Source organism: Elaeis guineensis, chromosome 1 (genome assembly GCF_000442705.2).
Source record: "Elaeis guineensis isolate ETL-2024a chromosome 1, EG11, whole genome shotgun sequence".
Classification (NCBI taxonomy): Eukaryota; Viridiplantae; Streptophyta; class Magnoliopsida; order Arecales; family Arecaceae; genus Elaeis; species Elaeis guineensis.
Genome location: NC_025993.2, coordinates 109,503,320 through 109,520,432, shown reverse-complemented (window position 1 = coordinate 109,520,432; position 17,113 = coordinate 109,503,320). Strand labels below are relative to the sequence as shown.

General features: G+C 34.9%; 1 protein-coding gene across 1 annotated transcript; it reads right to left on the bottom strand.

Annotated features, from left to right (window-relative positions):
- Positions 1-639: 639 nt before the first annotated feature.
- On the bottom strand, positions 640-16,129 carry LOC140854776 (ultraviolet-B receptor UVR8-like). Its single transcript, XM_073250826.1, has 4 exons — positions 15,728-16,129; positions 1,236-1,321; positions 1,085-1,137; positions 640-873 (listed from the first exon to the last, which is right to left on the bottom strand). Exons 2-4 carry the CDS (start codon positions 1,306-1,308, stop codon positions 697-699), a joined length of 303 nt encoding a protein of 100 aa, XP_073106927.1. The 5' UTR covers positions 1,309-1,321; positions 15,728-16,129; the 3' UTR covers positions 640-696.
- Between the last annotated feature and the right edge of the window lie 984 nt (positions 16,130-17,113).

Genomic DNA, 17,113 nt, shown 5'->3' with positions numbered 1-17,113 from the left:
TTAATTCTATGAATTATTTTGAAGATCTTCATCTGGAAGACCAGAAACTAGCCCCCTGGTATAATGAATTCAATATTGTTTCCTTCACGTTCTCAGGTCTTGGGGAAGCCAAATTAAATTTGTGTATAAAAGACATCACATCAAAGCAATAATTTAGAGCCAAATTTCTGAGTGACTCCATCTTCAGGAGGAAGAATATGGTTTCTTTTGTTAAGAGACGAAAGGAGAAAAATGCATTTCTCTCATTCACTTTTATGATAAAAATTGATTGCATGTTACCCTCTTATAGAAGAGAACTGCAGTTAAAAACACGTCAAAGACCTAAAATGCAGTTTCTAGCAATAAAAGGCAATTACCCAGTCATAGACCTAACCCCGGCTTTTTGTTTTTGTTTTTTTTTTTTAATAAATAAAATGACCATCCCAGGAATTGAACCTGTCCATTAGGCTTGTCAGCCCAAACCTATTCCCATTACAACAAACAATGACCCCCTAAAAAAGCAGTTTCTGCCAATGTCGTTGTAAAATCGAACTACTTTAATCGTATACTATGACAATTTCATTGTGCAACCCACTGAACGCAAACATGGATTTTGCAAAATTAACTTCATTTAAAAATGGAAAGAGTACTGGCACCATATAGACAGCTAAAGATCCATGAAAGATGAAGAAAACTGGAAAATGAACTAGATATAATCTACTTAGAAAGAACAAAAGCATCAGTTTCTTGCAGGAGAAACATGTTGAAACGCCATGCAAAATAAATAGGGAAAGGCACAAAAACTAACTGGAGTCTAATTCTCTTGACATCCTTCTCGGGTACGCTTGCATCATTCCCATTGCCTCTGACTGGATTTGCTGCTTGTTTTGTAACCTACATGAAAATTTCAGTCTGCTTAGTTGCCTATCCATTAACCACATCTATATAAAAATCTATAGCAGTTACTAAAAACAATTCAGTAATATCAAATGTCATCGCCAGATTGAACTAAACAATTGATGGACAATTTAGGCCACGCTTATAAATGTTTGATTTTGGTTTCAACTGGATATAATTCAGTCCCATCAACAATAGCTGAACTTACAGTTTCATCAGGAACAATAGCGTATCTTTCAGATGGTGAAACCCAGACCTTTCCTGTCAGACACAGGAAAGAAGCACAAGTAAGTATATTAAGAGATCTGTAGTATGATATCACAATCTCTAAAGCAAGGAGAAGTTCTGCATATCTCAACCTGACAAGGAATCCACTTGTGATGACTCCATCTGCTTGCAAGCAGACCCATCCATGCTTAAAACCTCTATCATTTTGGGAGTATTCCTTCAAGTCACCAACCAAAAATAATATTGTTAAGGTTTTCTATATGAATTTGTTGTTCTTAATTGTCTCTTATAGCCAATCAACTTTTTGTTCCATTTTGTCACAGAAACAAAATTTTGAGGTAGACCAGCAACTGATGCAAGGCAGCATCATTAGGGACAGGATCAAAGTCAATAATCCTAGACATTAAACTTCCATATTTAGCAGAACATGTCAGATTGCATAAGTTGGGTATACTTTAGGAATATAAAGACAAATACAATCATTATCCTATTAATTAGGGTTAGCTAAATTCTTGATCTATATAATAAGGTTAATTTTTGTCACGCCCCGAACCCAACACCCGGGTCGGATACGTGATGGCCGCACACTCCTTAGAGCAAGCCCTAAAGAATATGCAAGGCCAAATTAAATCATTACAACCTTATCATCCATAATAATTTATTTCAACAATAATTCATAAAACCTTGCACAATTACAATTTAAATTTCTTCAATTCTCTGATCAGATACTATGACACTCTTATTTATCCTTCTGCTCACCCGTAAGTCCAAGCCACAGCCAATCATAAGCATCCTATAACTCTGAGAAGAAAAAGAAAGATAAAGGGATGTGAGCTTTACAGCCCAGTAAGAATTCCCATATCACACTGATATAGTAATATAGTCTGAAAATTAGGATAAGCAATAAAATATAAAATCTCATGTTCAATGTCCAGAATAATGCAAACATTCATAAATTTTCTGTCTTGTCAAAATAGATGCATCATCATATGTTAACAGGTGAAACACTTTTGTTCAACAATTATTTCATGTCTTATCTTTCATTTCTCCTTTCATAATCACATGATTTTTAACCTTTTCTTTCTGGTTCTGGACTATCCAATTCTATACCTCAGTCATCATCCGGATCGAATCCATTTAAAAAGTCTTTCAAGACTGTCCCAGGATGAGCTCCTGGCCGGCTGTCCCACGTACCAAAGCCCGTGAGAGGCTGTCCCAGACATAAGCTCCTGGCGGGCTGTCCCAGGCATGAGCTCCTGGCCGGCTGATCCACCTGTAAACCAGTGGGGGCTGTCCCAGGCATAAGCTCCTGGCGGACTATTCCATATGACAAGGCTAGTCCATATATCTCTCTCTTTCCATTTAATCATTATGTATTGATTTCATCAAATCAATTCCGACTTGCATTATGATCAACTCAGATATGTCATATCCATATAATCATGCCATCAATCTCTGATATATATATATTGACATAACATACTAATGCTCAAAATCAAATAACAGTATCTAAGATATAATAAATTCATCGATCTCAAATCCGACAATGCAAAACCAATAATGCAAGACCAACAGTAAAATAGCATATATATAATAGTGATCATGTACAGGGATTCTTACCTTTACCGATGATTGTCCGAGCACAGAAATCAATGTTCTTCTTTGATTTATGAATTTCTCTAACAAAATTTTCTACTCGATATCATTTGCAGACAATCATCTCTTCGTAACCCTGATCAAATATAAAGATCACATATAGAAAAATTACCGATAATCGATCCTAATAACACAGATCGAGGACCTCTCTTAGGATTAATCAAAATTAAGATTTATCTAAGTATCTAGATCCTCCACTGATCCATAAGACTTCTAGAGAGAGAAAATCCATGAAGAGAGAGAAAATTCTAGAGAGAGAAAGTAGAGAGAGAGTGGAGAGAGAAACTTTCGTATCCTTCCGATGAGGCACTCATGATCGAGATCATCAGAGGTTCTATCAGGGTGACTCAATATGAATCAAGTATTATAATTTCGAATAGAATCGGACTGGGATCAGATCTACCGCACGAATTTCAGAGCAATCTCAGGTCATCTTATTTTCATCTCAATTTTATCCTAGGGTTCATGATGCAATCAGAAAGGAAGAAAAGATCCTAGAGAGACAAAATCCGTAAAGAGAGAGAAAAGTCTAGAGAGAGAATCTAGAGAGAGAAAATATAGAGAGAGAAGGTAGAGAGAGGAGAGAGAAAATTTTTCTCTCTTCTTCTTCTTTTTATTTTATTTTTATTTTTATTTTTCTCTTTCTCTTTTTTCTTTTTTTTCTTTTCTTTTCTTTTTTTCTTTTTCCTTTTTCTTTTCTTTTCTTTTCTTCTTCTTCTTCTTTCTTTTCTTCTCTTTTCCCATGGTTTCCTTTGGGCCAAAACAGGGAAAGAAATAGAGGGTGGCTCGAGCTTCGGCGGCTTGGTCGGAGATCCGACAACGACGGCCGACAATCGAGAGCAAGGAATCGCCGGCGGCAAGACTTGACCGGCGGGAGAAGAGGTTTCTAAAAAAAAATAGGGGACCGTCCCCTATTCTTTTTATTTTTCGGTCATTGGCCGGTTATCGGCGGCCAAGATTTTCAGGGAAGGAAGAGAGGGAGATGGGGGTCCGGTCTCGGGGATGGGACGCCGCAACCGGCGGCGTCGGTGGCCGAAAAAGAGAAGAGAGGATCCGACTGAAACAGAGCAAAACAGGGATTTATCTTGTTCATGGATTTTCCGACGATCCTGACGGCCGACGAGGAGTTTAAAAACATGGAAAGAAAGGAAAGAGGGAGAGGAAGAAAGATTGAACCCTTACCTGAACTCCGATGGCCTCTTTGACCTTCAACTTCCGACGAACACGAGAAGAGGCTGCCGCGGCTTCTACGGAGAAAAGGAGAGGAATCGGGCTTGAAGATCACCGGTGGAGGGTCTTGAGAGAGGGAGAGGCTTATTTATAGGGGTCCCTAGGGCTCGGATGATCCTAGGACTCCCCTTCCATCCGGGATTCACCGGAGAAGAAGACTCCCTTCGGGAGTCTCCTTCCGCTCTGTTTTTTTTTTTTTTTTTTTTGGGTTTTGGGATTGATTCTGGGCCGGGATGTTACATTCTCCCCCTTCAAATAATTTCATCCTCGAAATTAAGTTATGTTGTTTGAGATATATTTCAAAGTATACATTCTTCATGTCATTCTCAAGCTTACAATAATGTCTTGTATATTATTTATTTCTCATGATCTTGTTATAACAAAATTATTTGAAATTTCAAATTCATCTTCTCTTATTGATTTCTCAACTTTTTCGAAGAACCGTAACATTTTAGACTTGTATTAATATACCACCATTATTTGTCTAATACATTTCACTCGAAATTCATAATTATCTCAGACTACCCTTGACAGAAAATAAATAAAGATCAAACATCGGGCATTCTTCACAATCATCGATTTCTTTCTTCTCTTGACCTTCTAACAAATTTTATATGTAGACTCTTATCTTAAGAAAAATCTCAATCTTCTATATCAGTTCGAGTAACAATATTAAATTTTAAAAAAAATATGAGATCTATGTCAGGACATTCTAAGTTTGAACTGATAACAGAACTATCAAGCTGTTAATAAACTTGAGATATCTAGGATTTCTTGGCATTATCTACAATGAAACAACCTACTGACAAAAATTATCAGGCTATGATGATCAGATTAGATCAAAATTTATAGCATCCTTTCATTATCAATAAAATCCTTTCTTATTTACAACTAATATATTTTATCATAATATCTTTTGATTTTAAAGATTAATATTTCTAATCAATTTAATCCACCACGCTTTTGCTGCACACTCTGATCTTAATTTATCAAATTATATAAGTCTATCAAAGATAAAAATATCCTCATATGTTAGATCAATCCAGGATAGATCTAACCTTCAAATTTCATATAAGACTTAGGGCAAAATTTTAAGTTTCTTTATCTTTACTACCTTTGGGTATAGCATATAAAAATTAAATCTTGATCCACTTTCTATGTTTGAAATCATTGCATAAGTTTCATCACTCTTCAAGAATCCAACATATCTAGAATCAATTGGAGTTAATCTTAGATTTACCTTACAATCATTTAGATAATTTCTAAATCAATCTTCCTTTTTAAAAGAATTAATTCTAACTTGACAACTAAAAGAACTCAAGCCAACATCCTTAAGTAGAATCAACTTGATTATTTCTTATAGAGCTCTCTTCATCATAACCCTTAATATTAATCGATAAATCCATACAAAATCTTGTCCCTTGTATAAGTCATTCAAAATTTAGCACTAGCAAGATGTCTTAGTTCAATTTAAAAATCCGAACTTTGACTTGAACAATTAGTACACTTCACCATCTTCAACAATCACAAGAAAAATTTAAAAAAAATCAAATACAAAGATGGTAATACGAATTATTAAAGATTTCATCATAACCTGTATATCATACTCTGACAAAATAAATTTTTTTTCTTTAATTTAACAACAATATCAAAATACTTTTGATCCCCTTAGAAAAATAAACTATTGACTTGAAATTCAATGCAACTTGAAAGATCAAGGAATCATATTCAGAATATGATATTTTGATTAACCAAAGATTTCATCAAAATGTGTATCTCATATTCTCATAATAAAATTTAAGTATATTTTTCATCTAAGATTGAGTTTCATATATGACCTCTTATAGGTTCAGTGTTCAAAAATATTTCTCTCTCATATGATGTAATTTCTTCTTAGACCATATCCTAATTAACTTTCTTTGATAAGTCCAAAATTCATAATGCTTAGACAATTATCACCGAAATTAAAAAAAAATATCATGATCTTCAATCATATAAGTTTTACATTCCCAAATCCTCTAGTATATTCAACATAACTTATCAATACCTCCCACTTCATTCCAAGGTCAACTCTTTTCATACTTAGGTCAACCTTACCAATTGAAATCTAAGATATAACTCATCAATTCTATTATAGATATCATATGCCACTTATATATAAATTTTATCTTAATATCTATTGATTCAAAATCTAAATATTGAATCTTCTCTTTTATATCTATCATGTTCCTCACGATCATAACCTAAGTTCAGATATCACTAGAATTACAATTCTTAATAATTATAACCTTAAACTCAAATACCACTTAAATCATATTTTCTAGTGATCATAACTTAAACTCTAATATCATTTTATCATACCTTTAATGATCAAAATCTTAAACTCTGATATTATCAATCATACTTTAGTGATTATAATCCAAAAATTTTGATATCACTTATATGACAATCCCTAGTGACCCTAAACTTAGGCTCTAGTACTGTTCTGTCATATCCTAATCACTTGTATCATTGTCTCCAAATAAACGTAACCTAAGCTCTAAGCTCAGATGCCACTCTGTCACATCCTACTGATCCTACATAAGGTTTTGATATCACTCCATAATCTTAGTGATCTTAAACCTAAGCTCTGATATTATTCCATCATATCCTAATTATTTATATCATAATCTCCAATGATCATAACCTAAGCTCTATTAGTACTCTGTAATATTTAAATCACTTATATTATAATCCTTAATGATCATAACCTGAGCTCTGATACCATTCTGTCACGCCCCAAACCCAATACCCGGGTCGGATACGTGATGGCCGCACACTCCTTAGAGCAAGCCCTAAAGAATATGCAAGGCCAAATTAAATCATTACAACCTTATCATCCATAATAATTTATTTCAATAATAATTCATAAAACCTTGCACAATTACAATTTAAATTTTTTCAATTCTCTGATCAGATACTATGACACTCTTATTTATCCTTCTGCTCACCCGTAAGTCCAGGCCACAGCCAATCATAAGCATCCTATAACTCTGAGAAGAAAAAGAAAGATAAAGGGGTGTGAGCTTTACAGCCCAGTAAGAATTCCCATATCACACTGATATAGTAATATAGTTTGAAAATTAGGATAAGCAATAAAATATAAAATCTCATGTTCAATGTCCAGAATAATGTAAACATTCATAAATTTTCTATCTTGTCAAAATAGATGCATCATCATATGTTAACAGGTGAAACACTTTTGTTCAACAATTATTTCATGTCTTATCTTTCATTTCTCCTTTCATAATCACATGATTTTTAACCTTTTTCTTTCTAGTTCTGGACTATCCAATTCTATACCTCAGTCATCATCCGGATCGAATCCATTTAAAAAGTCTTTCAAGACTGTCCCAGGATGAGCTCCTGGCCGGCTGTCCCACGTACCAAAGCCCGTGAGAGGCTGTCCCAGGCATAAGCTCCTGGCGGGCTATCCCAGGCATGAGCTCCTGGCCGGCTGATCCACCTGTAAGCCAGTGGGGGCTGTCCCAGGCATAAGCTCCTGGCGGGCTATTCCATATGACAAGGCTAGTCCATATATCTCTTTCTTTCCATTTAATCATTATGTATTGATTTCATCAAATCAATTCCGACTTGCATTATGATCAACTCAGATATGTCATATCCATATAATCATGCCATCAATCTCTGATACATATATATTGACATAACATACTAATGTTCAAAATCAAATAACAGTATCTCAGATATAATAAATTCATCGATCTCAAATCCGACAATGCAAAATCAATAATGCAAGACCAACAGTAAAATAGCATATATATAATAGTGATCATGTACAGGGATTCTTACCTTTACCGATAATTGATCCGAGCACAGAAATCAATGTTCTTCTTTGATTTATGAATTTCTCTAACAAAATATTTTACTCGATATCATTTGCAGACAATCATCTCTTCGTAACCCTGATCAAATATAAAGATCACATATAGAGAAATTACCGATAATCGATCCTAATAACACAGATCGAGGACCTCTCTTAGGATTAATCAAAATTAAGATTTATCTAAGTATCTAGATCCTCCACTGTTCCATAAGACTTCTAGAGAAAGAAAATCCATGAAGAGAGAGAAAATTTTAGAGAGAGAAAGTAGAGAGAGAGTGGAGAGAGAAACCTTCGTATCCTTCCGATGAGGCACTCATGATCGAGATCATCAGAGGTCCTATCAGGGTGACTCAATATGAATCAAATGTTACAATTTCGAATAGAATCAGACTGGGGTCAGATCTACCGCACGAATTTCAGAGCAATCTCAGGTCATCTTATTTTCATCTCAATTTTATCCTAGGGTTCATGATGCAATCAGAGAGGAAGAAAAGATCCTAGAGAGACAAAATTCGTAAAGAGAGAGAAAAGTCTAGAGAGAGAATCTAGAGAGAGAAAATATAGAGAGAGAAGGTAGAGAGAGGAGAGAGAGAAAATTTTTCTCTCTTCTTCTTCTTTTTATTTTATTTTTATTTTTATTTTTCTCTTTCTCTTTTTTCTTTTTTTTTTCTTTTCTTTTCTTTTTTTCTTTTTCCTTTTTCTTTTCTTTTCTTTTCTTCTTCTTCTTCTTTCTTTTCTTCTCTTTTCCCGTGGTTTCCTTTGGGCCAAAACAGGGAAAGAAATAGAGGGTGGCTCGGGCTCCGACGGCTTGACCGGAGATCCAGCAACGACGGCCGACAACCGAGAGCAAGGAATCGCCGGCGGCAAGACTTGACCGGCGGGAGAAGAGGTTTCTGAAAAAAACGGGGGACCGTCCCCTATTCTTTTTATTTTCCGATCATTGGCCGGTTATCGACGGCCAAGATTTTCAGGGAAGGAAGAGAGGGAGATGGGGGTCCGGTCTTGGGGATGGGACGTCGCAACCGGCAGCGCCGGTGGCTGAAAAAGAGAAGAGAGGATCCGGCCGAAACAGAGCAAAACAGGGATTTATCTTGTTCATGGATTTTCCGACGATCCTGACGGCCGGTGAGGAGTTTAAAAACATGGAAAGAAAGGAAAGAGGGAGAGGAAGAAAGATTGAACCCTTACCTGAACTCCGGTGGCCTCTTTGACCTTCAATTTTCGACGAACACGAGAAGAGGCTGCCGCGGCTTCTACGGAGAAAAGGAGAGGAATCGGGCTCGAAGATCACCGGTGGAGGGTCTTGAGAGAGGGAGAGGCTTATTTATAGGGGTCCCTAGGGCTCGGATGATCCTAGGACTCCCCTTTCATCCGGGATTCACCAGAGAAGAAGACTCCCTTCGGGAGTCTCCTTCCGCTCTATTTTTTTTTTTTTTTGGGTTTTGGGCTTGATTCTGGGCCGGGATGTTACATTCTCCCCCCCTTCAAATAATTTCGTCCTCGAAATTAAGTTATATTGTTTGAGATATATTTCAAAGTATACATTCTTCATGTCATTCTCAAGCTTACAATAATGTCTTGTATATTATTTATTTCTCATGATCTTGTTATAACAAAATTATTTGAAATTTTAAATTAATCTTCTCTTATTGATTTCTCAACTTTTTTGAAGAACCGTAACATTTTAGACTTGTATTAATATACCACCATTATTTGTCTAATACATTTCACTCAAAATTCATAATTATCTCAGACTATCCTTGATAGAAAATAAATAAAGATCAAACATCGGACATTCTTCACAATCATCAATTTCTTTCTTCTCTTGACCTTCTAACAAATTTTATATGTAGACTCACATCTTAAGAAAAATCTCAATCTTCTATATCAGTTCGAGTAACAATATTAAATTTAAAAAAAAAATATGAGATCTATGTCAGGACATTCTAAGTTTGAACTGATAACAGAACTATCAAGCTGTTAATAAACTTGAGATATCTAGGATTTCTTGGCATTATCTACAATGAAACAACCTACTGACAAAAATTATCAGGCTATGATGATCAGATTAGATCAAAATTTATAGCATCCTTTCATTATCAATAAAATCCTTCCTTATTTGCAACTAATATATTTCATCATAATATCTTTTGATTTTAAAGATTAATATTTCTAATCAATTTAATCCACCACGCTTTTGCTGCACACTCTGATCTTAATTTATCAAATTATATAAGCTATCAAAGATAAAAATATCCTCATATGTTAGATCAATCCAGGATAGATCTAACCTTCAAATTTCATATAAGACTTAGGGCAAAATTTTAAGTTTCTTTATCTTTACTACCTTTGGGTATAGCATATAAAAATTAAATCTTGATCCACTTTCTATGTTTGAAATCATTGCATAAGTTTCATCACTCTTCAAGAATCCAACATATCTAGAATCAATTGGAGTTAATCTTAGATTTACCTTACAATCATTTAGATAATTTCTAAATCAATCTTCCTTTTTAAAAGAATTAATTCTAACTTGACAACTAAAAGAACTCAAGCCAACATCCTTAAGTAGAATCAACTTGATTATTTCTTATAGAGCTCTCTTCATCACAACCCTTAATATTAATCGATAAATCCATACAAAATCTTGTCCCTTGTATAAGTCATTCAAAATTTAGCACTAGCAAGATGTCTTAGTTCAATTTAAAAATCTGAACTTTGACTTGAACAATTAGTACACTTCACCATCTTCAACAATCACAAGAAAAATTTAAAAAAAATCTAATACAAAGATGGTAATACGAATTATTAAAGATTTCATCATAACCTGTATATCATACTCTGACAAAATAAATTTTTCTTTTTTAATTCAACAACAATATCAAAATACTTTTGATCCCCTTAGAAAAATAAACTATTGACTTGAAATTCAATGCAACTTGAAAGATCAAGGAATCATATTCAGAATATGATATTTTGATTAACCAAAGATTTCACCAAAATGTATATCTCATATTCTCATAATAAAATTTAAGTATATTTTTCATCTAAGATTGAGTTTCATATATGACCTCTTATAGGTTCAGTGTTCAAAAATATTTCTCTCTCATATTATGTAATTTCTTCTTAGACCATATCCTAATTAACTTTCTTTGATAAGTCCAAAATTCATAATGCTCAGACAATTATCACCGAAATTAAAAAAAAATATCATGATCTTCAATCATATAAGTTTTACATTCCAAAATCCTCTAGTATATTCAACATAATTTATCAATACCTCCCACTTCATTCCAAGGTCAACTCTTTTCATACTTAGGTCAACCTTACCAATTGAAATCTAAGATATAACTCGTCAATTCTATTATAAATATCATATGCCACTTATATATAAATTTTATCTTAATATCTATTGATTCAAAATCTAAATATTGAATCTTCTCTTTTATATCTATCATGTTCCTCACGATCATAACCTAAGTTCAGATATCACTAGAATTACAATTCTGAATAATTATAACCTTAAACTCAAATACCACTTAAATCATATTTTCTAGTGATCATAACCTAAACTCTAATATCATTTTATCATACCTTTAATGATCAAAATCTTAAACTCTGATATTATCAATCATACTTTAGTGATTATAATCCCAAAGTTTTGATATCACTTATATGACAATCCCTAGTGACCCTAAACTTGGGCTCTAGTACTGTTCTATCATATCCTAATCACTTGTATCATTATCTCCAAATAAACGTAACCTAAGCTCTAAGCTCAGATGCCACTCTGTCACATCCTACTGATCTTACATAAGGTTTTGATATCACTTCATAATCTTAGTGATCTTAAACCTAAGCTCTGATATTATTCCATCATATCCTAATTATTTATATCGTAATCTCCAATGATCATAACCTAAGCTCTATTATTACTCTGTAATATTTAAATCACTTATATTATAATCCTTAATGATCATAACCTGAGCTCTGATACCATTCTGTCACGCCCCGAACCCAACACCCGGGTCGGATACGTGATGGCCGCACACTCCTTAGAGCAAGCCCTAAAGAATATGTAAGGCCAAATTAAATCATTACAACCTTATCATCCATAATAATTTATTTCAATAATAATTCATAAAACCTTGCACAATTACAATTTAAATTTCTTCAATTCTCTGATCAGATACTATGACACTCTTATTTATCCTTCTGCTCACCCGTAAGTCCAGGCCACAGCCAATCATAAGCATCCTATAACTCTGAGAAGAAAAAGAAAGATAAAGGGGTGTGAGCTTTACAGCCCAGTAAGAATTTCCATATCACACTGATATAGTAATATAGTCTGAAAATTAGGATAAGCAATAAAATATAAAATCTCATGTTCAATGTCCAGAATAATGCAAATATTCATAAATTTTCTATCTTGTCAAAATAGATGCATCATCATATGTTAACAGGTGAAACACTTTTGTTCAACAATTATTTCATGTCTTATCTTTCATTTCTCCTTTCATAATCACATGATTTTTAACCTTTTCTTTCTGGTTCTGGACTATCCAATTCTATACCTCAGTCATCATCCGGATCGAATCCATTTAAAAAGTCTTTCAAGACTGTCCCAGGATGAGCTCCTGGCCGGCTGTCCCACGTACCAAAGCCCGTGAGAGGCTGTCCCAGGCATAAGCTTCTAGCGGGCTGTCCTAGGCATGAGCTCCTGGCCGGCTGATCCACCTGTAAGCCAGTGGGGGCTGTCCCAGGCATAAGCTCCTGGCGGGCTATTCCATATGACAGAGCTAGTCTATATATCTCTTTCTTTCCATTTAATCATTATGTATTGATTTCATCAAATCAATTCCGACTTGCATTATAATCAACTCAGATATGTCATATCCATATAATCATGCCATCAATCTCTGATACATATATATTGACATAACATACTAATGCTCAAAATCAAATAACAGTATCTCAGATATAATAAATTCATCGATCTCAAATCCGACAATGCAAAACCAATAATGCAAGACCAACAGTAAAATAGCATATATATAATAGTGATCATGTACAGGGATTCTTACCTTTACCGATGATTGATCCGAGCACAAAAATCAATGTTCTTCTTTGATTTATGAATTTCTCTAACAAAATATTTCACTCGATATCATTTGCAGACAATCATCTCTTCGTAACCCTGATCAAATATAAAGATCACATATAGAGAAATTACCGATAATCGATCCTAATAACACAGATCGAGGACCTCTCTTAGGATTAATCAAAATTAAGATTTATCTAAGTATCTAGATCCTCCACTGATCCATAAGACTTCTAGAGAGAGAAAATCCATGAAGAGAGAGAAAATTTTAGAGAGAGAAAGTAGAGAGAGAGTGGAGAGAGAAACTTTCGTATCCTTCCGATGAGGCACTCATGATCGAGATCATCAGAGGTCCTATTAGGGTGACTCAATATGAATCAAGTGTTACAATTTCGAATAGAATCGGACTGGGATCAGATCTACCGCACGAATTTCGAAGCAATCTCAGGTCATCTTATTTTCATCTCAATTTTATCCTAGGGTTCATGATGCAATCAGAGAGGAAGAAAAGATCCTAGAGAGACAAAATCCGTAAAGAGAGAGAAAAGTCTAGAGAGAGAATCTAGAGAGAGAAAATATAGAGAGAGAAGGTAGAGAGAGGAGAGAGAGAAAATTTTTCTCTCTTCTTCTTTTTTTATTTTATTTTTATTTTTATTTTTCTCTCTCTTTTTCCTTTTTTTTCTTTTCTTTTCTTTTTTTCTTTTTCCTTTTTCTTTTCTTTTCTTTTCTTCTTCTTCTTCTTTCTTTTCTTCTCTTTTCCCGTGGTTTCCTTTGGGCCAAAACAGGGAAAGAAATAGAGGGTGGCTCGGGCTCCGACGGCTTGGCCGGAGATCCGGCAACGACGGCCGACAACCGAGAGCAAAGAATCGCCGGCGGCAAGACTTGACCGGCGGGAGAAGAGGTTTCTAAAAAAAAATAGGGGACCGTCCCCTATTCTTTTTATTTTTCGGTCATTGGCCGGTTATCGGCGGTCAAGATTTTCAGGGAAGGAAGAGAGGGAGATGGGGGTCCGGTCTCGGGGATGGAACGCCGCAACCGGCGGCACCGGTGGCCGAAAAAGAGAAGAGAGGATCCGGCCGAAACAGAGCAAAACAGGGATTTATCTTGTTCATGGATTTTCCGGCGATCCTGACGGCTGGCGAGGAGTTTAAAAACATGGAAAGAAAGGAAAGAGGGAGAAGAAGAAAGATTGAACCCTTACCTGAACTCCGATGGCCTCTTTGACCTTCAATTTCCGACGAACATGAGAAGAGGCTGCCGCGGCTTCTACGGAGAAAAGGAGAGGAATCGGGCTCAAAGATCACCGGTGGAGGGTCTTGAGAGAGGGAGAGGCTTATTTATAGGGGTCCCTAGGGCTCGGATGATCCTAGGACTCCCCTTCCATCTGGGATTCATCGGAGAAGAAGACTCCCTTCGGGAGTCTCCTTCCGCTTTTTTTTTTTTTTTTTTTTTTTTTTTAAGTTTTGGGTTTGATTCTGGGCCGGGATGTTACAATTTTTTATTGTTTAATAAATATTTTCTTAGCCACTATAGCATTTAGCAAATTTCATAAATGATTGCAGTGGCTTCTCCGCTTTATCTATCCAACTTGAAATTTAATATGGACATATCATTATTTCTTTATCATTGCTAGAAAAGATAGAAAGTCAAAGTGATTTGTCCAGGAAAATCCCTCTCCCTCAGTTCCAATTAAATCCGTAACCCCACGTACAATGCTAGAAAAGTTGCAGTACTCCAATTCAACCATAACCTATTAAAGTGTTCATTTCTTTAAACCACCATAAATACCTCCAGACTAATTTCAAACAGCTATATTTTCGAAAAATGCTGCCCTAGATGTTACCAATTAGCATGCTATATAAAACAACATAAAAAAGACAAGCTTATGCCACAAGTAACTCCCTGGTTTCTTTAGCACACTCCATGTGCTCATCTATGGAAAACTTGTCTCTAATACTAGTAATACACCATATTCGAATTTGATCTTATCAACGAGCATCATTTGTTGGGTTTTCATCTTTGCCATCAGATAATCACCTCAATGACTTGCCATCCTAGAATAACCCCCAAAAAAACTCTTCTAACTAGTTTTAATTTTTATTTTATCATTACAGTATGCCATGAGAATTTGAGGCATATATACTCTACTTTAATTTCGGTAATGAAGGCTATTTGACATTTCACATCAGCATATCAAATGCTAAATTAATTTGCAAGTGATAGATCTGGCATTTTTAATGCCAAATGCATCATTCCAGCCAAATAACAAAATACATTTGCCAACATGACTGGACATTTACTGTTTCCATAACAGCTACTTTAGCATGGTGCAGTCTCAAGATATCATTTTCCAAAGAAAAGAAATATTTTCTTCAAGGAATGATGAAAAGAATCATGTCACAACTAAGTGGTTCCTTTTCCTTAATATCTTGGTTTAAAACCTATGCTATCGTTTGAAATTCAGTGTGGCATTGCTCAATTGTGAATATGATTTCAAATCTTTAAAAATATTTTTTTTTTTTAAAAAAAAAAGACGAAGCTACTTTAACATCAGCACTATCAAAATTGTCAGAACTTAGAAGTCCAAGGAAGTTATGATCTCTCAACCATCTACAAAGAAAATCAGGATTCCCTTAATTGACAATGATAGGCAGACCAAAGATTTCACATCGCAGTCTAAGTGTGCTTGCTTTGCGCACCGGAACAGCTTTTAAATTATGACTAAATAATCAAAGGATAATACAACTCACTATTTCAGAAAGTTTCCCAGTTGCAAATGCAATTACCAGTCAGAACTATCTCCATGGCCCAGCTGGCCAGTGGTACCCCTGCCCCATGAAAAAACATTTTTTCCTTTCGGTAAGAGCAAGAGTGTGCCTCCATCCACATGAGATTTGGACAACTTTCTGTAGACAGGCCAGCAAAAAATAATTAGAAAATGTAAGAGTTTTAGTCTTGGATAACACAGATCAAGCTAAGACAATAATTAACAGTACTTAACCCAATTACTCGGCTTTATTAATCTGTCTTCACAATTCATTTTTATCAAAGGCTAACACAGAAAGGCATCACTGGAGAAATAATACCACAAGCTCAACATAACATCTAATGAAGTTTAGGCAAATAATTTTTTTAAGAAATGACATCACCTGTTCATCTGGAAATTTGACTTCTACTGGAGAGCAATGATCAACATTATCACCCACACCAATTTGTCCAAACTAAGCAAGAAACATATAGGGACCATAAGCAACAACCTAAAACAGACTCTAAAAGTTGTCATAGCTAACAACAAGCAATCTGGCTCTAAGTATAAAGAATAAACTGTAGAAGTTTATATTCATCATTGGTCATTTACAAAGAAGTGAAAAGCATGTACTCCAACTATCAAATCCCTGTGCTTTTGACACTTTCTGATTCATTTTATCCTTCCCCAACATTTGTGTACCAATAACATGCATCATGCAACAGACTTAATATATGTGATGTTAATACTTGGTGCATATGAAATGGGGCAGGGCAAAATGTGCTACTAATATATGAAAGTTTGAATTGGCCAAACAAAGCTCAAGTATTGCATTTTGGTGTAATATAAGTAATATTTATATTGTAAAACTTCAAAAATTGTCATAACTGGCTACATCAAAGTTGCAATCATTCATAAATGATTCAGCTTTGGGAAAGTAAAGAATGGATTCAGAGTTCAGGGAAATGCTGGAAATTAGACAAAGTTCTGGAGATTTCATGGGACAAAATCAAAGAAATGCTAACAGTCAAACATGCAAACTTGAAATTTTTTTCCTGTTTCTTTTTTAGTACTGCATTGGGGTCCATATCATTAGTTGAAAATGTATAGTGACTTTACATTTGAAGAAACCTAGCGTCAAGTCACTACAGCATAACAGAACATTGCCGGCACAAAAAATCCGAATTACCGATGCAATTTAGCATCGATAAAAATAATTTTGACGTGCCTGAAAGCGTCGAACAAACGTCGTTAAATTAAGAGTTGAAATTTCTTTTGCCGATGCAGGAAAAAGCATCGGTAAAAATAAAAAAGTGTCGGCAAGTTTACAAATTTTACCGGCGCTTCTAAGTGTTGGCAATTAGCCGAAATTTCCGATGCAAATAAGCAT

Bases quoted from the DNA above. Each gene is read 5' to 3' on its own strand.
- LOC140854776 (XM_073250826.1), bottom strand. From the start codon at position 1,308: ATGATAGAGGTTTTAAGCATGGATGGGTCTGCTTGCAAGCAGATGGAG. The intron at 1,138-1,235 runs GTTGAGATATGC...TGTGTCTGACAG, and splicing joins ACAAGTGGATTCCTTGTCAG to GAAAGGTCTGGGTTTCACCA. The intron at 874-1,084 runs GTAAGTTCAGCT...ATTTTCATGTAG, and splicing joins CTATTGTTCCTGATGAAACT to GTTACAAAACAAGCAGCAAA.